The sequence below is a fragment of the Megalopta genalis genome, unplaced genomic scaffold (assembly GCF_051020955.1).
Source record: "Megalopta genalis isolate 19385.01 unplaced genomic scaffold, iyMegGena1_principal scaffold0023, whole genome shotgun sequence".
NCBI lineage: Eukaryota > Metazoa > Arthropoda > Insecta > Hymenoptera > Halictidae > Megalopta > Megalopta genalis.
In genome coordinates, this window is record NW_027476093.1 from 1,023,433 (window position 1) to 1,051,199 (window position 27,767).

At 35.9% G+C, this 27,767-nt stretch overlaps 9 protein-coding genes across 12 annotated transcripts; 4 read left to right on the forward strand and 5 right to left on the reverse strand.

Moving 5' to 3' along the window:
• Window positions 1-156: 156 nt before the first annotated feature.
• Window positions 157-8,028, forward strand: fabp (fatty acid binding protein). 2 transcript variants are annotated; one of them, XM_033465581.2, is made up of 3 exons: window positions 157-388; window positions 6,030-6,301; window positions 7,565-8,028. In XM_033465581.2, exons 1-3 carry the CDS (start codon window positions 310-312, stop codon window positions 7,616-7,618), a joined length of 405 nt encoding a protein of 134 aa, XP_033321472.1. In that variant the 5' UTR covers window positions 157-309; the 3' UTR covers window positions 7,619-8,028. The 2 variants fall into 2 exon arrangements, with proteins under 2 accessions (XP_033321472.1, XP_033321473.1); XM_033465582.2 differs by lacking the exon at window positions 157-388 and adding an exon at window positions 5,625-5,788.
• A 1-nt stretch (window position 8,029) lies between these two features.
• Window positions 8,030-9,782, reverse strand: LOC117217756 (Radiation insensitive 1). Of its 2 annotated transcripts, XM_033465576.2 has the most exons (5): window positions 9,650-9,782; window positions 9,352-9,576; window positions 8,904-9,098; window positions 8,309-8,584; window positions 8,030-8,218 (listed from the first exon to the last, which is right to left on the reverse strand). In XM_033465576.2, the coding sequence occupies exons 1-5, from the start codon at window positions 9,740-9,742 to the stop codon at window positions 8,189-8,191; spliced, it is 819 nt and encodes a 272-aa protein (XP_033321467.1). In that variant the 5' UTR covers window positions 9,743-9,782; the 3' UTR covers window positions 8,030-8,188. The 2 variants fall into 2 exon arrangements, with proteins under 2 accessions (XP_033321467.1, XP_033321466.1); XM_033465575.2 differs by having other exon boundaries at window positions 8,030-8,584.
• On the reverse strand, window positions 9,417-10,865 carry LOC117217758 (zinc finger SWIM domain-containing protein 7-like). Its single transcript, XM_033465579.2, has 4 exons — window positions 10,791-10,865; window positions 10,269-10,417; window positions 9,975-10,206; window positions 9,417-9,894 (listed from the first exon to the last, which is right to left on the reverse strand). Exons 1-4 carry the CDS (start codon window positions 10,844-10,846, stop codon window positions 9,732-9,734), a joined length of 600 nt encoding a protein of 199 aa, XP_033321470.2. The 5' UTR covers window positions 10,847-10,865; the 3' UTR covers window positions 9,417-9,731.
• A 558-nt stretch (window positions 10,866-11,423) lies between these two features.
• On the forward strand, window positions 11,424-16,811 carry Vang (Strabismus domain-containing protein Vang). The gene is made up of 4 exons (XM_033465583.2): window positions 11,424-12,182; window positions 12,282-12,873; window positions 12,948-13,106; window positions 13,180-16,811. Exons 1-4 carry the CDS (start codon window positions 12,052-12,054, stop codon window positions 14,014-14,016), a joined length of 1,719 nt encoding a protein of 572 aa, XP_033321474.1. The 5' UTR covers window positions 11,424-12,051; the 3' UTR covers window positions 14,017-16,811.
• Window positions 16,812-17,214: 403 nt separating this feature from the next.
• Window positions 17,215-18,544, forward strand: Pfdn2 (prefoldin 2). The gene is made up of 3 exons (XM_033465613.2): window positions 17,215-17,415; window positions 17,677-17,800; window positions 17,901-18,544. Exons 1-3 carry the CDS (start codon window positions 17,270-17,272, stop codon window positions 18,090-18,092), a joined length of 462 nt encoding a protein of 153 aa, XP_033321504.1. The 5' UTR covers window positions 17,215-17,269; the 3' UTR covers window positions 18,093-18,544.
• Window positions 18,545-18,885: 341 nt separating this feature from the next.
• On the reverse strand, window positions 18,886-20,273 carry LOC117217773 (polycomb protein EED). Its single transcript, XM_033465608.2, has one exon. It carries the CDS (start codon window positions 20,271-20,273, stop codon window positions 18,990-18,992), a length of 1,284 nt encoding a protein of 427 aa, XP_033321499.1. The 3' UTR covers window positions 18,886-18,989.
• LOC117217776 (uncharacterized) lies at window positions 20,172-21,502 on the reverse strand. Its single transcript, XM_033465612.2, has 4 exons — window positions 21,274-21,502; window positions 20,721-20,906; window positions 20,478-20,639; window positions 20,172-20,405 (listed from the first exon to the last, which is right to left on the reverse strand). The coding sequence occupies exons 1-4, from the start codon at window positions 21,331-21,333 to the stop codon at window positions 20,304-20,306; spliced, it is 510 nt and encodes a 169-aa protein (XP_033321503.2). The 5' UTR covers window positions 21,334-21,502; the 3' UTR covers window positions 20,172-20,303.
• A 159-nt stretch (window positions 21,503-21,661) lies between these two features.
• Window positions 21,662-23,354, forward strand: MCTS1 (malignant T-cell-amplified sequence 1 homolog). 2 transcript variants are annotated; one of them, XM_076527480.1, is made up of 7 exons: window positions 21,662-21,818; window positions 21,973-22,179; window positions 22,258-22,410; window positions 22,487-22,587; window positions 22,739-22,872; window positions 22,964-23,031; window positions 23,120-23,354. In XM_076527480.1, exons 2-7 carry the CDS (start codon window positions 22,169-22,171, stop codon window positions 23,199-23,201), a joined length of 549 nt encoding a protein of 182 aa, XP_076383595.1. In that variant the 5' UTR covers window positions 21,662-21,818; window positions 21,973-22,168; the 3' UTR covers window positions 23,202-23,354. The 2 variants fall into 2 exon arrangements, with proteins under 2 accessions (XP_076383595.1, XP_033321501.1); XM_033465610.2 differs by having other exon boundaries at window positions 21,662-21,809.
• Window positions 23,346-26,791, reverse strand: LOC117217772 (uncharacterized). Its single transcript, XM_076527479.1, has 10 exons — window positions 26,340-26,791; window positions 26,211-26,257; window positions 26,064-26,144; window positions 25,772-25,978; window positions 25,612-25,696; window positions 25,413-25,535; window positions 25,183-25,355; window positions 24,988-25,089; window positions 24,722-24,910; window positions 23,346-24,667 (listed from the first exon to the last, which is right to left on the reverse strand). The coding sequence occupies exons 1-10, from the start codon at window positions 26,401-26,403 to the stop codon at window positions 23,501-23,503; spliced, it is 2,238 nt and encodes a 745-aa protein (XP_076383594.1). The 5' UTR covers window positions 26,404-26,791; the 3' UTR covers window positions 23,346-23,500.
• Window positions 26,792-27,767: the final 976 nt, after the last annotated feature.

Here is a 27,767-nt window from a genome sequence, read left to right on the forward strand (position 1 = left end):
AGAGACGAAGGAGAACGCAGAGACGGACAAGTGGGAGCGCGGGCGAAGGAGGGAGACCGAGCTATGTACTACTGTGTGTAGTTCGGTTCGCATTGGTGTGCTTCGTGTGTACACCTTTAACGTTCCTCGTCCTCCCGGATCCTAGCCAGTCTAGAGCCGGCGTGAAGACAGTGAGCATCTCGGCCTTGTATCGCACTACGACTCCTCTCCTCTCTCGTCCAGTTGGCAATCGTCCTTTGGACCTAGCACCGTCGTCGTCGCCAGTCGCATTCTCCTCCCCAGCCCGGACGAAATTCCGATCGATCGACAATGCCGGCCGAAGAGTTCCTCGGGAAACAGTACAAACTGTTCAGCAGCGAGAATTTCGACGAATTCATGAAGGCGCTCGGTACGTATCGATCGATATACACATCTCGCGATAATGGGATCCCAATGGAACACCTCCCTCGTCGATCTCGCGATCGACCTCGCGACGCCCCGTGAATTTTGTTTCGCGAGATCGCTGCAGCTTCGGTTAGAGATAGTATTATATTCGCGGATGTCGTTATCGCTGTCGCGCGAACGCGTCGTACCGTGGAAATCGTCTCGCTGTTCCGCCGCAAGCAGCACAGGTTCGTCGTGCAGCTTATTGTAGCCTCGGAGGGTACTTATTGTTGATAAACAACCGACTGTACTTGAATTATATTGTACTTGAATTACGCGACGATAAACGTGTTAATCGCGACAAGATTCTGAGACCGTTTATAAATACATATATGTATATATCACGATTGACCGTAATCTGTTCGTAAGTTACATCGATGTTCGATATACATAATTATCGTTCAGGGGACGAGTGTTGTTGTTAACGAGATAACGACTGATAACGAGAAATCGGATCGAGATAAAATAAGCTGAAGAATCTTATTGCCGCGGCAGTAGAGAGACAGACAGAGAGAGATAGAGAGAGAGAGAGAGAGGGCGATATCGTGTTTTCGAATATCAGGGCCCAGCCTCTCGGTATCGTAATAAGATAATCAATTTTAATACGTTGAACTATGCCCGCGTGGCCGAGCAACGACCTGACCTCACCGCTTAATTCCCGCCATGTGCTACACAGCCCCCAGGAGTAGTCCGATTGACATCCAATTTAGCACTTGAATTAAATTCACCGGGCAAGATTAATAAATCGCAATTGTCAGTCGAATCGCGCTAATGTACGGTACTTACGGGATTGATTTAATAAAAACACATTGACCGCGCGAGTCCCGCCTGATCCCCAGCGACTCAATGAAAACGATAACGGGACGCCGGCTTTTGTAACCTGTAACACGACCGAATAATTCTTTCGGATGAACGTTTCAATTTGCGAATGAGAACTTCCGTTCGGAATTGGTTTCGGAATTGTCGCAAAAATGTTTTGCAGTCCGATTGTAAGGGGATTCCTGAGGTGATTTGAAGCAACTTTTTCCTTAGCGAAAATGCAATCCGTGGCTTCGTTTGCGAGTTATTAACGAAAAACAGTGACCAATCAGAGGCGAGATCATTCGGCGCGAGACGGCCGAGCCAATGAGCGGAACCGGGCTCCGTGCACTCGTTGGCTGGGCCGCCGCGCGCCGGCCGAGCTCGCCTCTTATTGGTCAGTGTTTTTCGTTGATAACTCGTAAACGAAGCCTCGGAGAAAATTTTCGCAAAGCAAATAGTTGCTCCAAATCACCTCGGGAACCTCCCATTTCCGGATCGCGAGACATTTTCGGGACACCCTGTATGGCGCTTTGCCGTTAGTGTCGCGCTCGTATCTTTCGTTATCGCTAACGAGGAAGCGCGAGGAGTCGTGTTTAAACGCAACGTAAGGAAGAACAAGAGGTGGCATATGCTTCTGAAGTCGAAGAAGAACTATCTATATCTCATTGACGCGCTTAACGAACTATGGCAACGATATTGTTACGCAGCTAACGATCCTAATTGCTCTATGGACTCTCTAAACGATGATCCGACTTCTTGCATTTCTAACGACCGACAGAAGCTTTTTATAGAATTTTTAAGAAATGCAAGCGTAGCGAATTATCCGGGGAACATAATAGTGCAGCAGAATTTACATAACGCGACATTTCATCACTTCCGTAATCCAGTGACAAAAAAGTAGCCATTAATTCTATATTTACCGAGAGAGAGAGAGAGAGAGAGAGAGAGAGAGAAATAGCGTTCAGTAAATATTTTACTTGACGTGACGCGGCCGCGAAGTCGTGCTCTTAAATAACATAACCTTTCAAGCAAAAAATACAGTGTGCCCGCTCGAGCACCGAAAATGTTATTGTTCCCAATGAAACGCTTAAGATAGCAAAGAATTCGTGTTAATCTTAACACTATGCCGTCTGCAGATCTTAGATACAATTCTTTTCTTTGACGCCGGCATATAATAGCTTGGAAATTTTAGATTTAAAAAAAAAATTCGAAGATGGCGATAACATAAATTCCTAAAATTAAGATAAGTCATCCAAGAATTTTCGTACTTAATTCTTAGTTAAATAAGCACAATGCTGTAGTTAGTTTGTCGCCTTTTAACACCCAAGAAATATAGTTCAAATGTTATTTCAAATTTTTTAAAAATGGCACCAAAGTGGTACCATCGGCATACAATAAATTAAGTGTTAATATCTTAATAACTGAAATTTGACGCGGTGTCGTTTGTTCTGTGTAAATATTGGGTTGGCAACTAAGTAATTGCCGATTTGTTCAATGAAATAAAAAATTATTTTTTACTTGAAATCAAGTTTAATCTGTAATGTATTTTCCATTTTGTTCGATGACCTTTTGCCATCTCTCTGACAACTTGAAAATTCTACGCTCGTAGAAAGTCTGATCCTTTTCGGCCGAAAACTGAGTTAAGTGAAATTTTATAGCGTCATCATCATTAAAAGTTTTACCACGAAGGGAGTTGTCCAGGGATCGAAATAAGTAGTAATCCGATGGCGCGAGATCAATTTTTGCCGAGTGGACAAAGACGTGTACGGCCTAGCATTGTCCTGCTGGAAAATGACACCTTTACTATTGACCAATTCTGGTCGGTTTCCTTGACCGCTGCATTCAATTTGTCCAGTTGCTAACATTCACGAATAATAAAAAATAACATAATAATAATAATAATAATAATAATTTTATAATATAACATTTACGGATATCATAAAAATGGGAGTGAGAGACATCTATAACTGAAATCGGCAATTACTTAGTTGCCAACCCAATAGATCTGTGACTTAATGTTCTTTTGATGTTCAATGTGACCGCAAACAGTGCTTGAAAGAGAACCGAGCACAGCTTTTATACATGAATAAGTTCCGCCGCGCAAGAAAAGCTCTCCCCACCCTTCCCCGGCGTAACTTGGTAGATTCAATCAAGAACAATGTCGTTATTATAAAGCGAATATTACCGGAACAACTGGCAGTTGTACGACCCGTAGTCGCCAGTCATCGCCCGACGACAACTTTAATTAATCTCATTCACCTTTTTAAAAGACCGCACACTGCTTGAACGTCTTAAATCCTTCGAAGGCTAAATAGGTTAAATTCGTTTCCATCTGAAATGTAACTTGATTTCAAATCTAATCAAGAATTAAATTTCGAATCGAATTTCATTCTTACCAAATATTAAAATATCTTCAGAATATTTTAATTTCATCTCTTTGAACAGAATCGAAATTTTTTCCTACGCTGCTTGCCTAGAATTCAATTGATCACGCTATGAAATTTGTACGTCGACGGTTGTTTCGAATTAGAAACGATGACAACCTTATTCGTGCGTCGGCGACGACGACGTTCTTGCATTCTCATAGTCGTTTGTGTGCAGCCGTTTCTGTCCGAGCACCGGAAATTAAATAAAACTGCAAGTTCACAGTGATCGGCGGTAGCCCACGCGACAAAGTGTTGACTGATGCCACGAAGGAACATAAATTATCGCTTCCTCGAACGGTGGCCGATCGACAATTGCATCCTTGCGCGGAACGCGTTATACAAGGTGTCCCGAAAATGTCTCGCAATCCGAAAGTGACGGATTCCTCGGATCATTCGAAGCAACTTTTTCCTTTACAAAAATTTTCTCCGAGGCACCGTTAACGATTTATTAACGAAAAACAGTGACCAATAAGAATCGAGTACGACTGACGCGAGGCGGCCCAGCCAACCAGCGCACAAAGCCCAGTTCCGCTCATTGGCATTTTCGGTGCTCGTGCGTTAGAGCGGGGAGACTGTATTTTTTGCTTGAAAGGTTATGTTATTTAAGACCATGACTTCGTGGTCGCGACGCGTCAAGTAAATATTTACTGAACGCTATCTTTCTCTCTCTCTCTCGGTAAATATAGAATTAATGGCTACTTTTTTGTCACTGGATTACGGAAGTGACGAAATGTTATGTAAATTCTGCTGCACTATTACGTTCCCCGGATAATTCGCAACGCTTGTATTTCTTAAAAATTCTGTAAAAAGCTTCTGTCGGTCGTTAGAAATGCAAGAAGTCGGATCATCGTTTAGAGAGACCATAGAGCAATTAGGATTGTTAGCTGCGTAACAGTATCGTTGCCATAGTTCGCTAAGCGCGTCAATGAGATACAGATAGTTCTTCTTCGATTTCAGAAGCATATGCCACCTCTTGTTCTTCCTTACGTTGCGTTTGAACACGACTCCTCGCGCTTCCTCGTTAGCGATAACGAAATATACGAGCGCGACACTAACGGCAAAGCGCGATACAGGGTGTCCCGAAAATGTCTTGCGATCCGGAAATGGGAGGTTCCCGAGGTGATTTGGAGCAACTATTTCCTTTGCGAAAATTTTCTCCGAGGCTTCGTTTACGAGTTATCAACGAAAAACTCTGACCAATAAGAGGCGAGCTCGGCCGGCGCGCGGCGGCCCAGCCAACGAGTGCACGGAGCCCGGTTCCGCTCATTGGCACGGCCGTCTCGCGCCGAACGATCTCGCCTCTGATTGGTCACTGTTGCTTCAACTGATAATATATCTTTCAAAAGTTGCTTCAAATCACCTCAGGAATCCCCTACTTTCGGATTGCAAGACATTTTTGGGACACCCTGTAGTAAACTGCCGCCACGCTTTGCGGCGTTACAATGTTATTCGAGATCTCGGGGCCGCGTTTAAGAACTGCGACCGAGGATATTGGTTGTCCTTATATAATAGACCTGTGTACACAGAACCAGTAATAATAAAATAACGCTGAACGATTCCAGCGGAAATAGCTCTGTCCGCGACGCGCGCGTGCGCGGAACATTTTCCTAAAAGAAAAAACAAGGAGAGATCGTATTACACAACCGTTCCACGCATTACGTGCATCGTATTGGAATGTATTACATAAAATTGTATCATATTTTCTCACCGTATATTAGCACGTGCTTCGAGAGAGAGAAAAAAAAGAAGAAGTCAGAGATTGCACGCGGAGTTAAGGGGATTTATCGTTTTCGGTTGATAAAGTATCAATTGTAAACACAGAGAACGGTAGACGGTAATCGGGAAAGTTCAAACTTCAAAGTTTGCGATTCTCGGAGTCTCGCATACTAATAAAAGTCGAGAACTGTGATTCACGTACAATTGATAAAACACCGACACCGGTATCGTTGTCACTGAACTATATAACACGGGCAACACGTCGGCCGCTGTTCAGTTCGATTAGCGCGTCGTTCCTCGATCGTCCGTCGCGTAGAAAAAAAAAAAGAAAAGACAATCGTGCAAGATGTTGTCGGATTTTTACGGTAAACGCTACAAGCTGGAGTCCAGCGAGAACTTCGACGAACTGATGAAAGCTTTAGGTGATGTAACGCTCTTATTTATTCCGCTTTTAAAACCGGAAACCGTGCGTCTTCGAATTCCCGTTGCGTCCCGTTCCCTCCGCGTCGTCCTAAATCGGTGACGCGAGGCTTTTTTTCTTTTTATTTTGTACACGCGTGGAACTCGTAGAAAACGGCTTTAAGAGAGCCGCGACCGGTTTGGCCCGTTCTTTCAATTTCCCCTTAGATATATCTCTACGCCGTGCGCTTCCTCTTCTTTCAGGCGTGGGTGTGATGACCCGTAAAATGGGCAGCTGCGTGAGCCCCGTCGTTGAATTGACTGAGGACAACGGCCTCTACACCTTGAAGACGACCAGCACGTTCAAAAGCGGCGATATCAAATTCAAGCTCGGCGAGGAGTTCGAGGAGGAGACACCGGACGGCAGGAAAGTGAAAAGCGTCTGCACCTTGGACGGGAACAAGCTGATGCAAGTGCAGAAGGGCGAGAAGCAGACCACGATCGAGAGGGAGTTCATGCCGACGGAAATGAAGGCGGTACGTACCAGGGTGTCCCAGAAATGTCTCGCAATACGGAAATGCGGGGTAGTTTAGGTCATTCTGAGTAACTTTTTCCTTTGCGAAAGTGCAATCCGCCGCTTTGTTTACGAGTTATTAACGAAAAAACACTGACCAATGAGACGCGAGCTCGCCTAGCGTTCGGCGGCTGAGCCAATCGGCGCATGAAGCCCAGTTCCGCTCATTGGCTCGGCCGCCTTGCGCCGGCATATCTCACCTCTCATTGGTCACTCTTTTTCGTTAATAACTCGTAAACAAAGCCGTGAATTGCATTTTCCCCAAGGACAAACTTACTTCGAATTACCTCAGGAACCTTCCATTCTCGGATTGCGAGACATTTTTGGGACACCCTGTATTATGATTCGGTGTAACCTCGATTAAAAATTCGTACGATTAGGCCGTGTGAAAAATGCCTCGTCGCCGACAACGACAACTGGACGATTCGTTATTGTTCGGCCCGAACGGCCGACGGCGAATCTAATAAAATCTGCCAGATAATCAATTACGTAATCTTGCACCGTGGGAGATCATTAAAGAATTATAAGCCTGACGGTTCAATTGAGTTAGGTTTCGTGCGATGGTAGCCGAGGGCTACGCAGGGTTGAACGACACACAACGACAAGAGATAACTGGGCCGAACGGTTAATGATAATAACAATGGCTGCGCCATTGGTCAAAAGGTCCGACAATTACCGCATGTGCCTATCGCGCATTCGTGTCTCGAACAATTTAATAAGAAGTTCAATAATGAAGTTAATGATAATCAATTGTTCGGAAGTCCTTGGACATTGGCGAAGGGAATAATTAATGTGTGCGCGCGAGTATTAACCCTTTGCACCCGGGTGGTGAGTCTGAGGCACCACTGAAATTATTGTATCACGTTCTAATGTCACTTTTATATTGTATAATATATATTATATAATATATTATAGTATATTTATATTATATAATATATATTATGTAATGTATTATAGTATATTTATATTATATATATATATATAATATGTATTATATAATATTATTAAAAGCATAACTGTTCTATAAATCAGAAGACTCAATTTCGTATGCATAAAATGCACTTTGTCATATAAAATGGAATTACCGATAAGTCAGAAAAATTATTTTAGATTTACTGTTTTAAAATGGCTTCGAGTGCAAAGGGTTAACAGAAGAAACACTCACTCTCTTTATATGCACGTTTCACACGATTGAATCGCTTATTTGTTTTTTTTTCTGTTACAGATCATGAAAGTCGACGATGTTGTCTGCACGAGGATGTACAAACTCCAAGAGTAAAAGTATTTTCTCAACGAAGAAATGACATTTTTTTTCGGATCAACGATGAATTTATCAACGTTCAGAAGTTATCGTTAAAAGTCAAGGAATGATACATTGTTTTCGTTTGTAAATTGTAAAAGAAAATGACAGAGGGTCGACGTAGAAACGTATATATATATATATATATATAATGTTGCGACTACTATTCTAAAGTGAACAAAATGCGCGCGCACACACACACACACACGCACACACACTGTTTCGATAGCGTGTATATTCGTATTTATATACCGTTGATCATGATTATATAACGTCTCGAGAGATCCAACAGTTTATATATTTTTTACGCTTGTTTAAATGTAATTCAATGATTTGCTTTTTGCACAAACGGATTCTTTATAAATAAAGAGAGATTGACGTGACTACCAGTTCTTTTGTACAAAGATGATATTTTTTTATATACTTACAATTAGCATTGCGAAAAGATGAATGAGAAATAATTTGTATGAAATATTCAATCATTTTTTTTATCCCGTTACTATGAACAAAATCCCGTAATAATCCGTAGTAACCTAGAGAGTACAATTACTACTCGTTCGAGTCTATCACCGGTGAGATCTGAAAGAAAGTATTTTTTGACATGTGTACACTGTTTTATTAACTGCTGATTGTCTTTGAGCGAAATGCGAAAAGATATGAAACTCTTACGTAATACTCTATGTAACATGTATGACCGTCGTCCGTTTTAACCATATGCTGGAAACATAACAGTCCGCATGTGTTTGTTCTCAACGAAACTTTATTAGCATATACCAATGCTTTCATAGCCGGTTTGATATGCGACAATTTGTAACTGGTTGTTGCTGTCGAGGTGCACTCGAAATTATCTACTAAATCACCGCCATGTGGTAACTCGATGCGACAAATCCCAGCCAAGCCAGCTGTACTGATCCGAAAATATGGCGCAGAGGGTGATAGAAGAAGCTATAAAATTAGAGCCATCGGAAAAAAAAAGAAAATATAGAACCATTAACGCTTTGACTGTTACGTTGCAACTTCAAAAAATTTAATGAGATTAAAATATTTTATTCAATTAAATTAAAAATTGCAAAGTATAGTTGTACGACATCGATTACTATTCCAGCATTATTATGTTTTGCAAATCTTACGATTAGAAAATTATAATAGATCAGCGTAAAAGATAATTTTCAAATCCGAGTAAATAATTTCTTCACCCACGTATGGGTGACACAGGAATTATAGTGTTAAATTATAAACATACAAATTTAAGATTGTACCCCACCTCTATTAAATCACTGGTTTGATCGAGCTCTGATAATATATCTTTCAACAGTTCAGTTTGTAAAACTACTTTATTTAAAACATTTTCTGGTTCTAGATGAAAGTTCAACAGTTCATCAGGATCTTGAGTTTTTAAAGAACAGTCTGTTATAATACCATCTTCTTCTATAAGAACCGTTACTGGATGTCCAGTTCCCTATTATTGGAATGATTATTCCATTAATATTTGAAGTTCATGTAATATTTAGTTCATAAATATTAATAATAATGGAAGTGGACTAAGGTCTAAAAAAATGTTATTTGCCAGTTATTCTGTGTTCTGTCTACTTATGTTACGATAATGTAGAACCATGGAAAATTGAACTGTTAGATGACAAATTAGAAATATTCTGAGTTAAAAAATATATGACTTAAGCTATTTTTGTAATCGTGTCACCGTATGTATATACTTTATAAAAAAGTTGAAGGGCCACTGAATTCCCTTGAGTATTGATATTGCTCCAAAACATGCAAAGACATTCGACCAATATATTTAAGCTTATTTGAAAAATAACGTCGTCCTTTAAGGTAAATTCTTGAAATACATAAGATGGAATGTATGCGCTAGCCTGCATACACTTTGAATCCTCCACCGTTACTTTCAAACCATTTTCGGTACCAAAACATGTTGCACTCTAAATAAAATGTACAGATTATTAGATAATATCACGCAGAATGATTAACTGAAAATACTTTGTGTTATTATACCTCCTTAAAATTAATTGCTTTTAGTAACTGTACTATAGTCTTAAGGTTCCCTAACTTTGCAACAAATTTATAATTTTCTGTATCAGATAACATGTTGCACGTACGAAACCTGATGTAGTAAAACGCTCTGGAATTGAGTCTCCGTCATGTATTGATAAGATAATTTACTCTTTGTAATTGTCGCTAGGCAGTCTGCTAAAACGTGTTTGCAAGTGAATAAAGATTTATCATTTAACACTTGACACCTGCGAGATAAAATGTTTTACGATAGCCGATATAATTAATATTTAAAAACATTTCCTATAAAAATAAAACATTACGATACCTAAATGATGAACAAGTGCAATAATTTACATCGGGAAACAATACATATATTGATCCTGAAAAGCCTTTAACTTGCACTAAATATCTTGTATTATTATTATCATTGTGAGGTAGCGCTGCAACAGTCTCGGATGAATAAATATGGGTTATATGTCCTCGCTCATATAATTCCAATGCTCTTTCGAATACAGTACCAAAAATATTATATAGATTTAATAGAACTTTATCGGATACTAAAATCATTAATTATATTACAAAAAACATGTCACAATATGAAACATTAAATATTACATACGTTTTTGTTCCTTTTCAAAACTTCTTACTGTTTCATTTAGAACATTATGCACAAGTTTTACATATTCTTCGTCGTATTTATTTGATGCAGGAATAGTGTTCACTGAATCTTGATTGGAATTCATGAAGTCTAGTACGTATTCTTCTATCCTATTTAATTATTCTATACAATTATTACAGCGTCATGTAAAAAATATTACACTGAATTATAATTAATTTATACAATCGCTATCGAAAATATATTGCACGGTTACGAACTGACAACAATAAATAAGAGTGATTAAATAGCAGTATAAGTCTAACACTAGTTAAAAATTTAAATACAATGGTAATAATAACAAACTATTTTACACTGACATAAATTTAAAAAATGAAAACGGAGATTATTTTTGGTTCAATCTAATAAAATGCTTAACGAACGAAAATTTTAATTCTTAGTGAAATAAACTCATTTTATGTCAACTTTTACGTTAAATTACGTTTCAAATTTTACGTTAAATGTATGTACTACGGTAATATATACCTCAGGTTTTGCACGATTTTTTTACCTCCCATAGTTTTTGCAAGCATCCCCACCATTTCACCGAGCAACAAATCCGCGGTGAAGCTTGATCTTAGCATTTAATCGGCAGCCAATCAGAGCAAAGCAATTTCTACTCCTATACTTGTCACAGATAGAACGCACAGCTAACTTCAGGATGTCAACTGTATATTGTTATGGCTCCCGTCTTGTTCGTATGTGATAACAAAATAACGAGAATATGGCTTGAGAAAATTAAAGAACGCTTTATTGTCCGAGTTCTAAGATGTGTTTTCTATGAGCACTGAATAAAGTCTGTTATTTTTCATGAAGTTTGGAATCTCCTTCCAACTTCTTTCCCGTCTTTTCTTTTTGGCCAATAGGAAAATTGGAGTCCTCTAGCTGGACGCTGATTCGTCGAATGATTAGTGGTGGTTAATTATTTTCGTTAATAACTCGTAAACAAAGCCGTGGATTACATTCGCGGTAAAGAAAAAGGAAACATAATTTTAGAACATCATATACATGGTCTAAGTGTTCGAATCGTGTACATATATGCATATACCTAAGATTCGCAATGTTCGCATCGTGTAATACGGGGTACGGATGCTATCCCCACTTCTACCACTACCTCGAGTCACCTGCGCCGGTTCCGTTGCAACCTAAGCACACTGGTACACATATACATACAGTCGAAATAATTCACATGTACGTACTAGTGCATAGTATTTTTTTGATTGAATATATGATATATAATAAATAAACGTAACTTTTCAATATTGTAAATATATATTAATATTAGACATGCGAATATTTTTGTATATTCTACTTGATATTTCCCTAAACATCCCTAGGAAATTTTACCTGATCTTCCTTCTCCTAACAATTATTCTGGAATGTGGTAACAAGACAAAGAGGGTGGGAATAATAAACGTTAGGCGTGTCGGTGTCTGTTTTTAAATATATTTTAATAGAAGATTACATTGATAAAGCGATCTTATTACAAATATTTCGTTCTGAATGGTACGAATTCGACATTTCGGAAAATTAATTACGTATCTTAAAATGTCGGCTGTGCAAAAAATTTTGTGCACAGAGAATGCCCTAAAGATTCTTAATTCGTAGCGTATCATTTTCTAATTCAACAAAGTTTCAACACCGCGATTGTGATATAGCACTAAGTATATGTGCCTGGCGTTCGGAAACGATTGGAAGAGGGTATGTTCTTATGGGGTAGCTCGAGGGCGGTAACCTTTGCCGGGGAATGGAGACTGAGAGCGTAAAATCGGGGGCTAGCGAGCATAGCCATAGCCATCATAGCAGGACTTCTCAAAAACATCACAGAACTCATAGTTCTAAGTCTCATCACAGACAACATTCTCATAGAAGTACCAGGTATTTGAATCTGATGACCAAATGTGCTTATGTAATAATGGCAAAAATTATAGTTAAATCCTGTGTTTCACTTATAATATGAATATTTTTATTTAAAAGGACCAGTCGCAGTCACAGAAAGGAAAGGCATCATTTAGATACAAGCGAAATGGCTCCTTTTCAAACGACTGTTAACGTAAGAGGCGATAGTGTCGACAATTTGGGTCAAGAAGTTATCGAAGTACAGATATTACCACAAGATGAAAACTGGGGCGAAAATACTACTGCTGTTACCGGAAATACTTCCGATAGATCAGAATCGACTGAAGATGTGAGCCACTGGCCGCATGAAAATGATGGATCATTTAGTTCCTGTAATCGATTCGTGGGTCCTGTTATAGCAATGATAATTGGACTAAGCGCCTTTCTTAGCCCTGTCGCTATGGTTATACTGCCCAAAGTAGGATTTTTTCCTGATTCTACAACCGTATTAACAATGCAACAAAAGCTACAATTGCTATCATGTAACGCAGAATGTAAAGGCCAATTGTTAGGTTTAGCCTTTAAGTTGGTGCTACTAGGTATCGGGAGTTGGGCTGTGTTTTTACACTCACGAAACGCTACTATGCCTCGTATATTCTTATTCAGAGCTGGGGTATTACTTCTTACCACATTGTGCATTTGTACTTATTGGCTATTTTACGTTGTTCAGGTATATAATTTTATCAAATGTTTTCAAGTTTCCTTTCCATTATAACATTTATATAAAATTATTATAAATCTTAGGTCACAGAGAGTGCAAAGACTGCTGCAAATGGTGGAATAACAGAGTACAAAAATTTAGTAAATTACGCTGGTACTCTCGCAGATACTCTATTGTTCATACATTATATCGCGATATTACTTATTGAAATCCGGCATCAACAACCTATGTTTTATATCAAGGTATGTCAAGGTTAAATTTTATATAATAACTTTCACTTTTTAAGTATATTCTAACGATAACTTAATATTCAAGGTTGTAAGATCACCAGACGGTGTATCACGATCGTATGCAATTGGTCAGTTATCGATACAACGAGCAGCAGTGTGGGTATTAGAAAGGTATTATACAGAATTTCCTATCTATAATCCATATTTGGAACGACTGCCCGTATCAAAGTCTGGCAGAAAACAGTCAAGCTTCAAATTTTATGAAGTTGACGGTGGTGTTACTAGTGGTGTTCAGTCTCGAGGAGGTAGCGGCGATAGATCTGTAATGCCGACTCAAACCCGTCGTAGGGATTCTAGCCATAATGAACGTTTTTACGAAGAACACGATTATGAACGTAGAGTTAGGAAACGTAGAGCAAGATTAATCACTGCCGCTGAGGAAGCATTTGCACATATTAAACGTTTACATTCGGAGGTAGAATCAACTCCAAATCCTGGTCCTATGGATCCTATGGAAGCTGCGCAAGCGGTATTTCCATCTATGGCAAGAGCCTTGCAAAAGTATTTAAGAGTGACACGACAGCAACCGCGTCACTCTGTAGAGTCTATTTTAAATCGACTTGCACGGTGTTTAGCTCAAGATGCAGCCCCGCGAGCATTTCTAGAGCCTTTTTTCGTAACAAGTCCCGTTTTTTCAAACGAGAAGGAGAGACAGAAACGTTCTCATCATTGGGCCTTAGTTTGCGAAGGCGAATTACCATCACGACCTCTTGCTAATGGTTGCGAATTTCAATTGAGACAAGGTGAAGTAGCTCTTTTATGTACAGCATATCATTTACCCCACTTCCATCTTACGGAACAACTTGCGCATCCGAAATCTAACAAATTCTTGTTAAGATTAAACTCTGAAACATCGGTCTAGTAATGCTTTAAAATTAACGAAATTCTTTGAGATAATTTGCAATCAGATGCTTGTATTTTTATTGAATACAGAATTCATTAAGAACGAGTAGTTTTTTACTGTATATATATATAATTGAGAAAAAACTCCACAATAATAAGCTTGTAAGTATTGTGAATTAAATATAACTATAGCGATGCTAATAATACAGAAGCCTATATTATTGTTATATACATATAGCAGTGATAAAGTTTTTATTAGAGTATATTTTCAGACAAACAGAAATTTTCACAGCATTGAGATAGTTTTTCATAACGCTGTCACAGAAAAATGTTCCCATTAATGAAATTATTCATATTCCTTCTTTGCTATAAGCGATCGGAGGATACATGGACGATGCAGTGTTGCATTCATGGCTTTGGATAAAATACTCAATCATTCATACTATACACGCACACATTTATTTATTCCATTATTTGTATAGTATAATTTATAAAATCAAAATAAGTCGTATCATATTGACTAAAGTCTAGCAGTATTGACTAAAAGTATAAGATTTTTGAGCATTTTTTGGAACATTAGTATACCTATAGTGAAAAAAAAACCAACAAAATTAATTTCAAATGACTCGTAAAGTAGTTGTGTTTTAGTTGAAATATACATATAAGCTATAAATGCTTCTTCGTTGTTGAAATAATAGTGTCCCAGAAGTGCATTAAAACTATTATACTCATATCAACGATATCTATTATTATAAACAGTATTTTCGATTTAAATCCATAAATGCTGTTATTTGCGTAAGCATTAAAAATACTTACGGAAATAATCGTGTGTATACAGTTAAACGGAACATACTGTATACTTAGAATCTATAAGCTTTCATTTTATATAACATGTTTTTTTTATTTATTCTGAATAGGAACATAATTACATTCCTACAATTTATACAATATTCTGTTTGTGCATATAAATATGCGTCTATACGTATTGTATATAGAAAGACACATGACATCTGTATTTTTTTTTTTAATACAGTTCAATGATACAGTTTCTTCCATGATAAGTTTTTTATATCGTTCATAAGTTTTTTTATATTTTACATTTACATTGTATACTTGATTTTTTATAATTTATATATTTGTTTTTTTTTTACAATACGTGTCGAAGATAATAACCGTAAATATTGATGAAAAGGGATTTTAACACAAATGACTTCGACATATGTTGTCAAAGACACCACCATTAGAATACTTTAACTGACGCTTGTCCATTTTGATCTATCTCAAATTAATACCAATATTGATCTTTTATTGCAAAAAGGAAAGTATCAGTATTGATTCGGATTAAATAAATCTCCGGTCAGCCGATAATACTGTCACCACTTTGAAAAATATGTCATTCAGTAAAATTTTTCTATTATTTGATTTTTAATCATTTTTTAACAACTAAAATCTTTTGGAGGATAGTCGCAAGAGTATTCTTGATAATATACGAAAGAGTTAAGGGTCAAGTAGCTCTAAACTCCCTTTTGATCATATTTACCTCAACTTTCAATTGTTAATTACTTGAAGTACTTAAAAGAATACTTACTATTTTTTAAGCATACGATCAACATACAAACGTAATGAAAGATCAAGTAAAATATTAAAGGATCTGCTAAAATTTACAATGCTTCAGAAATCATAATTATTTATAAAATATGTTTAATATAATAAACTAGACTGAAGGAGTAAACTTCTAGTAATATCCAAAGTAGTTAAAAATATTTGAATTCTTTGCTGCAACAAATAATAGTAATAGATCTCTTGAAATTTCTATTAAACATCTTCTGTTTTGAAAAATGTTCCATCTTTTAAGAAATTCTGTTGTGATTATGTTCTAATTTGCTTGTACCCATCAGCGGACGCAGTACATTAGCTCCATGTTTAAGTATTTAAGTTTGTTTACCAATATTTATAAATCATTTTATGCATTCAAAAGTATCGAATGTATTAATTTTTCTGAATGTAACCACTGATATTACATTAATATTAGTATAAGTTTTTTTTTTGTATTAAATTGTTATTTTATATGTCACTTTGCAAGGTTTATGGTTTTTTTACTGTATTCGTGACTGAAGTTATTATTACAAATATATGTATGTACAGTAGCTTATAAGAATTATTCTACATTCACATCGTAACATGTATGTATATATGATATATTCAGCATTCGACATATAAATAAGATGACCAGTGTAACAATGAGATTTATTACGCAGAGAAGGTATACTAGCGCAGGTACTTTTGTTATTCTTTTACACTCCTGATCAATCTTTGAATTCAAATAACGAAAAGTGTAAATCGACCCATGTCTAGGAAACATTTAACATATCACGATTTTGGTAATACAAATGTACACCATTTGCCTCTGCTTGTAACTTATTGTTTAAGGCTATACTAAGTTTCAAATAATTACATTAAAAGTATACAAGAATTTTTCTTTGTAACTTTATATTGCAAATATATATAGATAATGTTGCTGTTGTGAGTAGCTTTAACTGCGAACTTTTTTTATTTATGTGTGAGCGTGATGAATGTATCAATTGGTAAATTAAATATGCATATTTAGCATACAAATATTAGTTTTCCGATATGTATTACTTTTGCATGCATTGTACCGCGGCTCTTGTATTCTTTGTAGAATATAATAAGTTATTGTTTAAGTTATTACTTAAAGTAAAAATTATGGTTTGTAAAAAATTGTGCGCACAAAATAAATAAAATTCGATATAACGTAAGGAGAAACCTGAAAAAAATAAATAAATGAAATTGTTACTTCAAGTTTTATTTATAAATCTTGTATTAATGAGAAGCATTTGAATGTAAGCTATATATGATTATAATAATATATAAGATACATAAAAGAAACAGGATTTTTATTCTTTATATTTCGTAAATCGGAGATATTTACTTTTTCTTAAAATCTTTTTAACATAGTTTCTTAATGTACTTTATGTTGATTACTATAAAAAAAAACACTTTTAATTCATATTAACGCGTTTTTCAAATAAATTAAGTAAAATCTATTTGATAAATTCCATAAAATATCAACATCGGTTTTAATCTATGTACAACATATCTGTGTGAACATCTATGCAAATCGATTCTTGAGTAGGAACTAGGAACGTAGGAAATAGGAACTTCGCGCAGGATATCATGTATATATGTATACAATGCGTACATAGATTGGTTAATCTCACGCGTGTAGAAGAGAGTAATGCGAAACGCCTAATATGGCTAGCGATAAAAAATCAGGAAAATCTTCCAAAGGTACAAAATCCACTGCTGAAATATTGTCGGAATTTCAAACGCTACGCAATGAGCAACGAACAATGGCTAATAAATTATCGGAAATGGAGATGGAATTAAATGAACACAAGTATGAATTCCTTAACCTATACTAACCACTCTTGTGCTTTATAAACATAAGCGTTTTCCACTATTTGAAATAATTAACGAACAATCTTTATTCAATTTTAATCTAGTAAAATTATAATTCATTTATTACAAAAAATAAAAGTATAAGTTTGATCATTTTTATATATAAATTTCATGAATTTTGCAAGCTAAGCATCCGTTGCATTCTAGAAATATTTATAAATAACTTTTCGATATTACAACGAAGTATTTCAAATTTTAGGATTGTAATTGACACATTGAAGCATGTCGATCCAAAAAGGAAGTGTTACAGATTAACGGGAGGTGTATTATGTGAGCGCACTGTAGAAGATGTAATGCCTGCGTTAACAACAAACAAGGAACAGGTAATATGTTTTCCATATGTTTTGCATCTTAAAACGTTTAAAGTAGATATACGTTTGTATTATTACGAAGTTCGAATAACATATGCATCACGATTTGTAGCTTATAAAGATCATAGATGGATTCAATGATCAATTAACAAAGAAAGGAATTGAAATTAATGAATTTAAAGAAAAGCATAATATTAGAATTAAGGGCCAGCAGGATGTGCAACCGCAACAGCAAAGTGAAGAACCAAAAGAAGCGAAAAGAAGCACAGTTGTTGTTAATTCATTGTTGAGCAACTATGCTTAAAATCAAAAATTTCGCTTCGAATATATGCTACATTTCGATTTAAATACTGTTTCGACATTTGCTTTCTTACTATTCTGAGATATCGTTCTGTCCATACACAGTTCTTCAATATTTTAACAACAGTGTATTTTTTATGAAATGTATTTATTCGTTTTCGTTTATAAATAATAGTATACAATTTTAATAATTACTTCAGTCTTTTGAACTATTATTTTCTTAAATTAATTTATCGTTAAAAGTTGTAAAATACAATGTATTCAATTCAAAATTCACAAATAGACAGCTAAATTAACATTACAAAATTGTAATGCGTCGTATTTTTTGTTATACTAGTGATGAAACCAGAAGTTTGTCATAAAAACATGAAGATGCAACAATATTATTAGAAACATTACACAAAGTTTTTGTGGTTTACAAATTGTTTATAAAAGTAAAAATATTTCATTTTTTTTTATATGCTTTTTGTTATGTATACCTTCATTGATTATTAGTATAATTAAATAAAATGTTGTTTATCAAAGTGCATGTACAGTATAGTTTCAGCACTATACCATTTCTAAACTTATTACATATGAAGGGATAAAAATATACGTTTTTCGTGCAAGTATCATTATAATTTACCTATGCGATATATATACGAATTCACCTCGTTTAACTTTGCTTGAAATTAATGCGAAAGTCTAACATACTAATAATAGTATGGATGTATAAATCGTAATTTCCTCATAAATTATTTATGAATTAAAATTATTACAATTATCTGATTAATATTTTGTAATAAGTGTACAACCTATTATTGATAAGAGTTATTTTATAATACTCCATATTAAAAGGCAGTAAGCTTAATGTGGTACATTCTGTAAGTATGAAGGCACATTTTTATATATTATATAACTATTAATGTTCACGGTTCCATCTCCATACAGTGGCGTCATCACAAACACATAATAGCACTGAGCCATCTCTACTTAAACTTGTCTGTCGTATAGGGGCAGTACATCTAGGATGATGAAGGGAATAACACCGTGCTTGTCCAGGTTCATCAACCTCTAAGTCCCATACATATGTTCTGCCAACTTGATTTCCTAAAGCTATTGTGCGTTGCCAAAAATCCATTGAAAACCTTATAAACCATATATCACATTCTTTAAATTCAAATCGATGTAAAACTGTGGCACTTGTTTCTCCATTACGTAGTTGAGAATCTTCGAGACGTCCTGGTTTCCAACATACGATACAGTTTTCACAAGATTTGCTTAAAATAAAGTCACCATACCATTTAACACAATCAACGTAGTTACGATGTACATCTCGTGTAGTGAAGTCTGGAAAATGTTGCAGTATGGAATCAAAAGGTCTTCCGTTACGGGTAGGATTAGAGTAATAAGATTGTTTTATTGCTTCTTGCATATCCGGTTTATCCAATGACCATAATTTCAAAGCATGATCCATGCCGCATGAGATGATACGTTCCCCTTTCATATCAAAGTCTGCACTTAAAACTTCATCTCTATGGCCTTCGACTCCGCCAAAAATTGCTATACAGACATCAGTTTTTATATTCCATAACCTGAGAGCATGGTCCTTTGATGCTGAGAGCAATATATTGGGATCTTTAGGATGAATTTTTAATTCATTTATTGCATGGCCGTGTCCAATATAATGCTTAATACAAGTCATAGTTACAGGACTAATGACTCTAACAACACCACGTGATCCTGCCACTGCTAATAGAGGTTTTCCAGAATCATCGTAAGTCCAAATACAAGTATAAAAATTTTCTTCCGGATCAGGATCCGCATAGCACTGACGTAGTCTGATATTACCCCCTTCGGGACACTCGTAAATGCTTACACGATTGCTTCCTACAGAAGCAAATATTAATGGCTCTCCTTCCTTTAAATGATGATTGAACTGTACACCAAACAACGGTTGTCCATGATCTTCCTTAATACTGCAGCAATATTTATAAAGGGGCTTATCTGTGCAAGACTTATATTTTGTAGTTTTACTTCTACGTCTTCCTTTCCTTCTGTAACGTGCGCTGCGTGTAGGTGTGTCACTACGATGAGTACCTGCTGTCGAATTACTACCAATGCTGCATTCAGTTTCATCGCTATCATTTTCACTATCTTCTTGACTCGATGCATATGTTTGACCCTTATTACTCGTCTTTTTCATTTCAGTATTATATATACAACTTTAAACGTATTATATTGAAAACCCAATAGTGGGAATTCCGCTAGTAATACCAAGTATTGCCTCTGCTATGTTCAATATTCTGTTACCTAGCTGAACACAACTTTGTAATTTCTGGAAAGTATAAAATGGTCAGAACAATGAGATAAATATAAGTTAATGGTAGAGAAGATTATAAGGGCATACAGAAACATTAGCAGATAAAAATCTGATATTATATTTATTCCGTAGCTTTGCTGATTTATGGGAAATCAATCCCATACTACTAGAAGTCTCCTTGCAATTTACTAAACACGTGGCTCCAGCGATTATATAATGCTCATCTATGAGGTTTATATTTGCTTCTACCTTAAATAAGAATTTATCTATGTAAAATTTTTGTAAATCGATGTATAACTTAAAACCATTTTAAATGATTTATATACTTACCTCAGACAAAGATTGAAATCTCCAATCAAATACAAAAATAATGAAATCTACTGTAATATCAACTTCTACCTTTACTACTTCACTAACAAATTCACACTGGTGCACCACAATATTCCATTGTCTTCCTTTTACACTTTGATGTAATCCTTGAGAAACCTTTTGACATAAATCTGCTGACCCGACAACCTATAAATAATGTTTCATATTATCAACAAAATGTTCAAATTCGAATGGCCTTAGTTTAGCATAACCTACAAAATCGGAGCTACAATATTATTTTGAATATTAACAGATAAATGGACAATCAATTATTATAATTTTGCATAGTCAGTATCGTATTAAACTAAGATGATACTTTCTCATATTAAAACAAATATACAACCTTCTTTTTAACATATGTATTGCTAAATAAATGTAAAAAATAGATCTTCACAGTTTGGTATTTTGTTATCAAAGCAAAATTGTAGATTGTTGTGTATTTGTTGTGACTTTATGAGAATTCAATGAAACACAAAGTAACATAAAATGGAATATTGAAGTATTATAAACGCACCAAAAACGAAATTAAAGATTCATATCGGCGTTTACCGAACTTAGCAAGAATGTGAGCCATATCCTCATATCACGTCTTCATAGGATGGCTACCGGCCATATTACATTACGTACATACAGTAATGGGACTTGCTTCTTGCACGCTTTTCTTACTCCCTATGCTGGCGCGCACATCCCCACCATTTTACTGCGCATCCAATCTGCAGCGAATTCTGTCTCAGCAGTGAATCGTCAGCCAATCAAGGCAAAGAGAATTCTACGTCGACCCTTGCTAACGGATCAAGCTGCGACCTAGAAGTTTGCAACAGTAAGATCCATTACTATACATATGTACACAAATGAGCCTAAATAAATTATCATATATTTGTACGTATGTACGTATATAACATTCTGCTATTTATTAAAATTATATATCGTATATTACAATTCTGATACATATGTAATTGAGGTATTCGATGGAAAAAGGACACACACGTTTCCCAAAAATCTGTCCATTGTTTGATGTGTAACAGATAAGAGGAACCATAAAATCACAACGTGAGAGAGGCAATATTGTATTTTTAAACATTTTCGTATTCGTATATTTCAAATTATGAGCTACATAAATTTGTATTATTAACCTGGAAATGAACAAAATTTGTTTAATAAATGTGTTATCATAACACGTGAACTTTATATAGATGTCCGTATGTGTTTGTAGGTTTGGTTATAAGTCATGTGCACACCGCACACCGTATGAAACTGTAGCATAATAACAGAATTTATACAAAGTGTCCACCGGCTAACATAGAACATTTTACAAGCCAACGTTGATTTTGTGAATTATCGAATTGAATGTATTTCTCAAATATCAGTACTCCATTAACGTGCGGCATTGTTTTATAAAATATAAGAAGATGTTCAAAAAGTATGTGTCATTATGTCCGTTAAAAGTACATAACCTCGATTCGGTAATATATTATGGTTTTGTTTAAAATTTCGTTAGATTCGATGAAAAAGACAGTGTTTCTGGGATACAGCAATTAAAATCGTCAGTGCAAAAAGGTATTCGTTCCAAACTCCTTGATCTTTATCCTCATTTAGAAAGTCACGTGGACACTATTATTCCAAAGAAGGATTCATTCCGAATTGTAAAATGGTAAGAGATTTATAGACAGAATATTTTATGAAATTGTTAATAATTGAACGTATTTATATCTATTTTTATATGTCAGTCACGATCATATAGAGATTATTGTAAATGCGGCAGGAGACCTTTTATTTTTCCGCCAACGAGAAGGACCCTGGATGCCTACCTTAAGATTGTTACATAAATGTGAGTGAGAAATGATTAAATTTTAAACAAATTTTGTGAAAAAGAAATTATAAAGAAATTTTGCATTATGTTGTATATTTAGTATTGATATATCTGTAATATATATATAGGTATAAATATGTATACGTATGTAGATATTAAAAACTTTTAGATCCATTTTTTTTACCAATGCAACAAGTTGATAAAGGTGCTATCCGGTTCGTTCTTAGTGGAGCGAATATTATGTGTCCAGGTTTAACGTCGAAAGGTGCAAAGATGTCACCTGTAGAAAAGGGAACAGTCGTTGTATCCTTTGTTAAAATATTTTAAGTTACATACACACTGTTTACCAATCTTAATATTTGTTAGTCTATTAGATTCTTAATTAAATATGTAGGCTGTTATGGCAGAGGGCAAGCAACATGCTTTAGCTGTCGGTGTTACTACATTATCAACGGGCGACATGTAAGTAAAATGAGGCACATGATTATTTTTATATACAAAGTGTATAAAAAGTAAAGTGCTAGGTGTATTATAATAATATAATTTGCAGAGTTAAAGTGAACAAAGGAGTGGGCATAGAGAACTGTCATTACTTGAATGATGGATTATGGCAAATGAAACCGGTGAAGTAAAAAGACTGATGTGTATGTTGTTCAAAATGTAATCATGTGCAAAAACATCTTGTTCGTTGCACAAACACGTTCTCTGGAATTTTTGAAAGTTACATGTCATGCTGTGAAAAGCAACAGTATTGCTACTCAAAATAAAAAAAAAGATTAATATTACGTTTTTATTGTACAAACTGAATGAATATGACAATTTTATTATAATTGTTTAAATGCATCAATATTATTCGAATGTAATGTCCTACAGTTTACATAAATCGAAAGCAATTCTATATAAATAGAATTATGTAATTGTAAAAATATAATTAACCAGACCCTGATTTAATATCTACTTGGCCTTCTTGGTTGTCTGAAGAAACGGAACGTTCGTTTTCGCAATGTCCTGATGCCGGAGAATAAGATGAATTGTTAGCATCGGATGTTGGTGCAGAAGCAGTGTTCGAACCAGGCACACTGTTATTAGTAGTATTATTTTCTCCGACGGCATGAGGAGATTGTGGGTGATAATGCGGACTGTGCGGACTATGAGGGCCATGAGCATGAGGACGACCCATTACGTGTGGTGAATACTGTGAATACGGTTGATGATAATAGGGATGTGCATATTGAGGATACGGCTGATGATACGGTTGCTGCTGTGAGTATGTATAAGATGGATGAGGTGGTCTCGGAGTTAATGGGACATTTTGAGCTTGCTGAGTTGGTCCTGGTTGATATTGTTGACCATAGCCTTGATTCGGTGGAATCATCTGGGGGGAATGCGGATTAGAAACAGGGCCTTGCGGTGGAAGCACCTGTGTTCCCTGAGTCCCTTGTGTTCCTTGATGAGGTGGCATTGAATGATTAGCTAACATTCCTTGCTGATGAGGAGTATGCTGCACAGGTGGAGCTGGTGAAGAAACAGGAGGCATAGTAGGCGCATTTGCAGTGACACTTGCATTTGCAGGTGCACTTGAATTTATATTGGATGGTGCTGCTGTTGTCGTAGTAGTAGATTGTGGTGGTTGTAAAGGTGATGGTTGCGGATGCGAAGCCGATTGTTGTGGATGCTGTTGGTGTGGCTGAGATGTAGGTTGTTGATGTTGAGTCGAAGGAGGCTGTTGCGATGGTTGTGAAGGTGGTGGTTGTTGTTGTTGTTGTTGTTGCTGCTGCTGCTGCTGTTGTTGTTGTTGCTGCTGCTGCTGTTGTTGCTGCTGCTGTTGTTGTTGCTGCTGCTGCTGCTGCTGTTGTTGTTGTTGTTGTTGTTGTTGTTGTTGTTGAAGTGGAGGTGGTGGTGTCTGTTGTTGTATTGGACTAACAACAGTCCCACAATATATTCCAGAGCTAGGAGCATGTTGATTCGAATTTGCCTGAACCGATGGAGGTTCAGGTTTGTTGTCAGTATATGGCGGTGAAGATGTTTCCTTTTTTATTTCATTTGTAGTCTTTTCCGTTCCATTTGGCTTTTTATCTATTGCCTCGTTTTCAGGAACCTATAATAGAGAATAATGAGCAGGCGCCTTAATAACAAGTACATAATTACTTACATCAGATGGAGTTTCATCATTGACTGGTGCAGGGGTCGGAGTAGGCGTGGAATTTGGAGTAGATTCGCTAGATGCTGGCCCGTCTGAACGATTTTCTTCTGTTCCTTTCAATCTATCTCGTCTAAGTGCTTCATATTGACGTTCTACCATTTTATTGAATGTTTCTTCATCTACTGCAGGTTTACAGTGCTAAAATAAAATTTTGTTTTTTTTTAAATTAAAGTAAATTTAACTTATACTTCGATGAACAAAAATCGACCACTTACTTTCTTCAATTCTTCCTGAAATATTTCACTTGTTTCAATAAATTTACGTTTTTTTGCTTCAAACTTTTCTTCTATTTGTTGCAATTCTGCTTCCAGCTTTTTCTGTATGTTTTTGATCATTTAACATAACAGCTATTAATCATACCATACTGTTTAATCCATAATCAATGTTCAAAACATTTTATATTACATTACCTGGTGCATCGTTAACGATTGTACTTGACGTCGCAATACCTGCATTCGTTGTGTAGTAACAACAGAGCGAACATCTGGGACTACAGTGTCACTGAATATTTCATTAATAAGACGATGATTTCTAGTATACCGCGAATATGCAACATGTTTCACAGAATATCCATCGTCTTGATCTATAAAATTAAATACATATATGATATTATGCACGTGATAGACATACATTTACGTACCATCATCATCTTCTGCAGGTAAGATATCTATTCTTCTATCTTGCGCTGCTTGACCTTTAGTACCACCCGATGAACGTTCATGACTTTCTCGGTCATCATTACTTTGTTGCGCAGCACACATTGCTAATAAATAAATGAGATATCATTAATTTCATATTTCCTAATTTCCTACCTATTTTCATCGATTTCCAATATTTACCTGATTTTCCTCTGTTTTTAGCAGCAATGTAAGCCAAATAGGCAGGTGAATTGTGGTAAGTTTTTAAACTTTTTTCATATTCCACCTGTTTCAAATATGAAAAATTAGCATTGGCTACTGATAACAAATTTTCAACAAAAATATCGATTATCTTTTATACCTTTTCTGCTTCGTACATCTCAATAAATTCCGTTTTGTCCTCCTCCGGCAAATCTCTCCACATTTGACCAATAATCTTCCCTATTTCCCAAAGTTTTAATTCCGGATTCTGAGCTTTCACTTGGTCCCATACTTTTCTACTATATCTCATGTACGGCATAAGTGGTTTCTCTGGCGGTTTAGGTGGTTTGGGCATGCGAGCGTCAGCCTAATCGAACAACGAAGAAATAAATTTTGTAAATTCTCAAGGTTGAAAATTTGACTTCAAATAATATTCAGAACCGAGTACGTACATTTGTGTTTTTGCCAACCTTTTGCGGCGTAAAGCCTGGATGACTATGAGGCGTTTGTATAAACGGGCTTTGAGCATCTTTCTACAAATTATCATAAGGATTAACTGTTTATTCTAAAAATACTTATTCAATTTAGACTATACTTACGCTGTTCGCTGAGCTATTGCTACTTCCACCGGAAGCTCTAAGACGTTCTGTAAAAATGATTTCTAAACTTAAGCATTCTTAAAAAATATGTCAAGTAATACTATAGAAATCAAGATTAATAACACTTACGATTCGATGCTACGATGTTTGATGTAGCCATTGCTACTTGTTTATAGTTTGGTGGCAAAGCCATTTTGTATGCACGTGTCGTGAGGTTTAATTTCTCTCAAGATTTATCACACGAAGTTAAACAGTAAGCAATTATTAACGATCTTATATCATAGACGACTATGAAAATTTAGCTGTAAGCCTTCACGAGATTCACTAAATTGTGCTGCTGTGTACACGACCGTTACGGTAGGACAGCTCTAATTTCACGGCAAAAGATATTACTTTTATTGTAATTCTAACATAGAATTATACTTTTATTACTTTTGCAGATCTGCTTCATTTCTTGATCATATGAATGATGAGATTGTTAAACAATCAGCATTTTTATTAATCTACAGAATACATTCCGGCGTTGTCACCTTTTTATGATGTGCCACAGAATTACAGAGTATACTCTAGTGGATATATGATACTGCCAACATTTATAAAACGGTAATGCATGTTACTTTGACTCGACATAGAATTGCATTGTTGCGTAACCATGCGATCGGATAGGGAATTTCTGGCTATTTTCGATATCTAGGAGGATAGAGCATATACGAATGGCATATATGCTAATATGCTATAATAGCTGAATTATGGCAAAATACACGCACTTCGGTTGTATTCGGTTTGACTCGGAACTACTCGAACGAAAATAGTCGATGGTATGTAGTCTCTCCTTATCACGAATTTCACACCCCACTCTCGACATAATGCTCAGTCCATTAGCCAGGATTGCATGAAGCTACATACATAGATATACAGGGTGTCCCATTTGAAGTAACTTTTTCCTGAGCGAAAATGCAATCCGCGGCTTTGTTTGCGAGTTATAAGCGAGAAACAGTGACCAATGCGAGGCGAGATCAGCTAGCGCGAGACGACCGAGCCAATGAGCGGAACTGGGCTTCGCGCGCTCGTTAGCTAAGCAGTCTTGCGTCGGATGAGCTGACGTCTCATTGGTCAGTGTTTTTCGTTAATAACTCGCAAACAAAGCCACGGATTGCATTTTCGCTAAGGAAAAAGTTACTTCAAATAACCTCAGGAATTAGTCATTTCTCGGAAGTATCATAATTTTGGGACACCATGTATACGTATGTTCATAGTATGTGGGGTGGAAAACCCGCCAAAACATGAATTATGGACGAATTAGGTGCGGACATCTCAAGCCAATTTCTTTTTTTATTATTCAATATTTGCTTAGGGCTTCTATGAAAACATTCTCTCTATCGTCTCGCCTACTTTATATCTTCCTGACATTATATATGTCGAAATAATATATCAAATTAATTTTTCTAGGAAACGAAATCTCAAATCTTTATGTATATCTTCGACACATTTTCTTATGTAGAATCATATCCTTTCCGGTTGTATCACCACTTTAGAAACACGCTATACATATACTGT

Bases quoted from the DNA above. Each gene is read 5' to 3' on its own strand.
- fabp (XM_033465581.2), top strand. From the start codon at position 310: ATGCCGGCCGAAGAGTTCCTCGGGAAACAGTACAAACTGTTCAGCAGC. The intron at 389-6,029 runs GTACGTATCGAT...CTCTTCTTTCAG, and splicing joins CGAATTCATGAAGGCGCTCG to GCGTGGGTGTGATGACCCGT. The intron at 6,302-7,564 runs GTACGTACCAGG...TTTCTGTTACAG, and splicing joins TGCCGACGGAAATGAAGGCG to ATCATGAAAGTCGACGATGT.
- LOC117217756 (XM_033465575.2), bottom strand. From the start codon at position 9,742: ATGTTATCTGATACAGAAAATTATAAATTTGTTGCAAAGTTAGGGAAC. The intron at 9,099-9,351 runs GTATATACATAC...TTCCAATAATAG, and splicing joins CCCTTCAACTTTTTTATAAA to GGAACTGGACATCCAGTAAC. The intron at 8,585-8,903 runs GTGGGGTACAAT...CTAATTTTATAG, and splicing joins AAACCAGTGATTTAATAGAG to CTTCTTCTATCACCCTCTGC.
- LOC117217758 (XM_033465579.2), bottom strand. From the start codon at position 10,846: ATGGTGGGGATGCTTGCAAAAACTATGGGAGGTAAAAAAATCGTGCAA. The intron at 10,418-10,790 runs GTATATATTACC...ATAATTAAATAG, and splicing joins AAAATCGTGCAAAACCTGAG to GATAGAAGAATACGTACTAG. The intron at 9,895-9,974 runs GTATCGTAATGT...TTTATCTCGCAG, and splicing joins TGCACTTGTTCATCATTTAG to GTGTCAAGTGTTAAATGATA.
- Vang (XM_033465583.2), top strand. From the start codon at position 12,052: ATGGAGACTGAGAGCGTAAAATCGGGGGCTAGCGAGCATAGCCATAGC. The intron at 12,183-12,281 runs GTATTTGAATCT...TTTATTTAAAAG, and splicing joins CATTCTCATAGAAGTACCAG to GACCAGTCGCAGTCACAGAA. The intron at 12,874-12,947 runs GTATATAATTTT...TATAAATCTTAG, and splicing joins GGCTATTTTACGTTGTTCAG to GTCACAGAGAGTGCAAAGAC.
- Pfdn2 (XM_033465613.2), top strand. From the start codon at position 17,270: ATGGCTAGCGATAAAAAATCAGGAAAATCTTCCAAAGGTACAAAATCC. The intron at 17,416-17,676 runs GTATGAATTCCT...TTCAAATTTTAG, and splicing joins ATGGAATTAAATGAACACAA to GATTGTAATTGACACATTGA. The intron at 17,801-17,900 runs GTAATATGTTTT...CACGATTTGTAG, and splicing joins TAACAACAAACAAGGAACAG to CTTATAAAGATCATAGATGG.
- LOC117217773 (XM_033465608.2), bottom strand. From the start codon at position 20,273: ATGAAAAAGACGAGTAATAAGGGTCAAACATATGCATCGAGTCAAGAA.
- LOC117217776 (XM_033465612.2), bottom strand. From the start codon at position 21,333: ATGGCTCACATTCTTGCTAAGTTCGGTAAACGCCGATATGAATCTTTA. The intron at 20,907-21,273 runs GTGCGTTTATAA...CATTATTTATAG, and splicing joins AATCTTTAATTTCGTTTTTG to GTTGTCGGGTCAGCAGATTT. The intron at 20,406-20,477 runs GTATGCCCTTAT...TATACTTTCCAG, and splicing joins TTTTATCTGCTAATGTTTCT to AAATTACAAAGTTGTGTTCA.
- MCTS1 (XM_076527480.1), top strand. The intron at 22,588-22,738 runs GTGAGTGAGAAA...AAAAACTTTTAG, and splicing joins CTTAAGATTGTTACATAAAT to ATCCATTTTTTTTACCAATG. The intron at 22,873-22,963 runs GTATCCTTTGTT...TTAAATATGTAG, and splicing joins TAGAAAAGGGAACAGTCGTT to GCTGTTATGGCAGAGGGCAA.
- LOC117217772 (XM_076527479.1), bottom strand. From the start codon at position 26,403: ATGGCTTTGCCACCAAACTATAAACAAGTAGCAATGGCTACATCAAAC. The intron at 25,979-26,063 runs GTACGTACTCGG...TTGTTCGATTAG, and splicing joins AGGTTGGCAAAAACACAAAT to GCTGACGCTCGCATGCCCAA. The intron at 24,668-24,721 runs GTAAGTAATTAT...TCTCTATTATAG, and splicing joins ATGATGAAACTCCATCTGAT to GTTCCTGAAAACGAGGCAAT.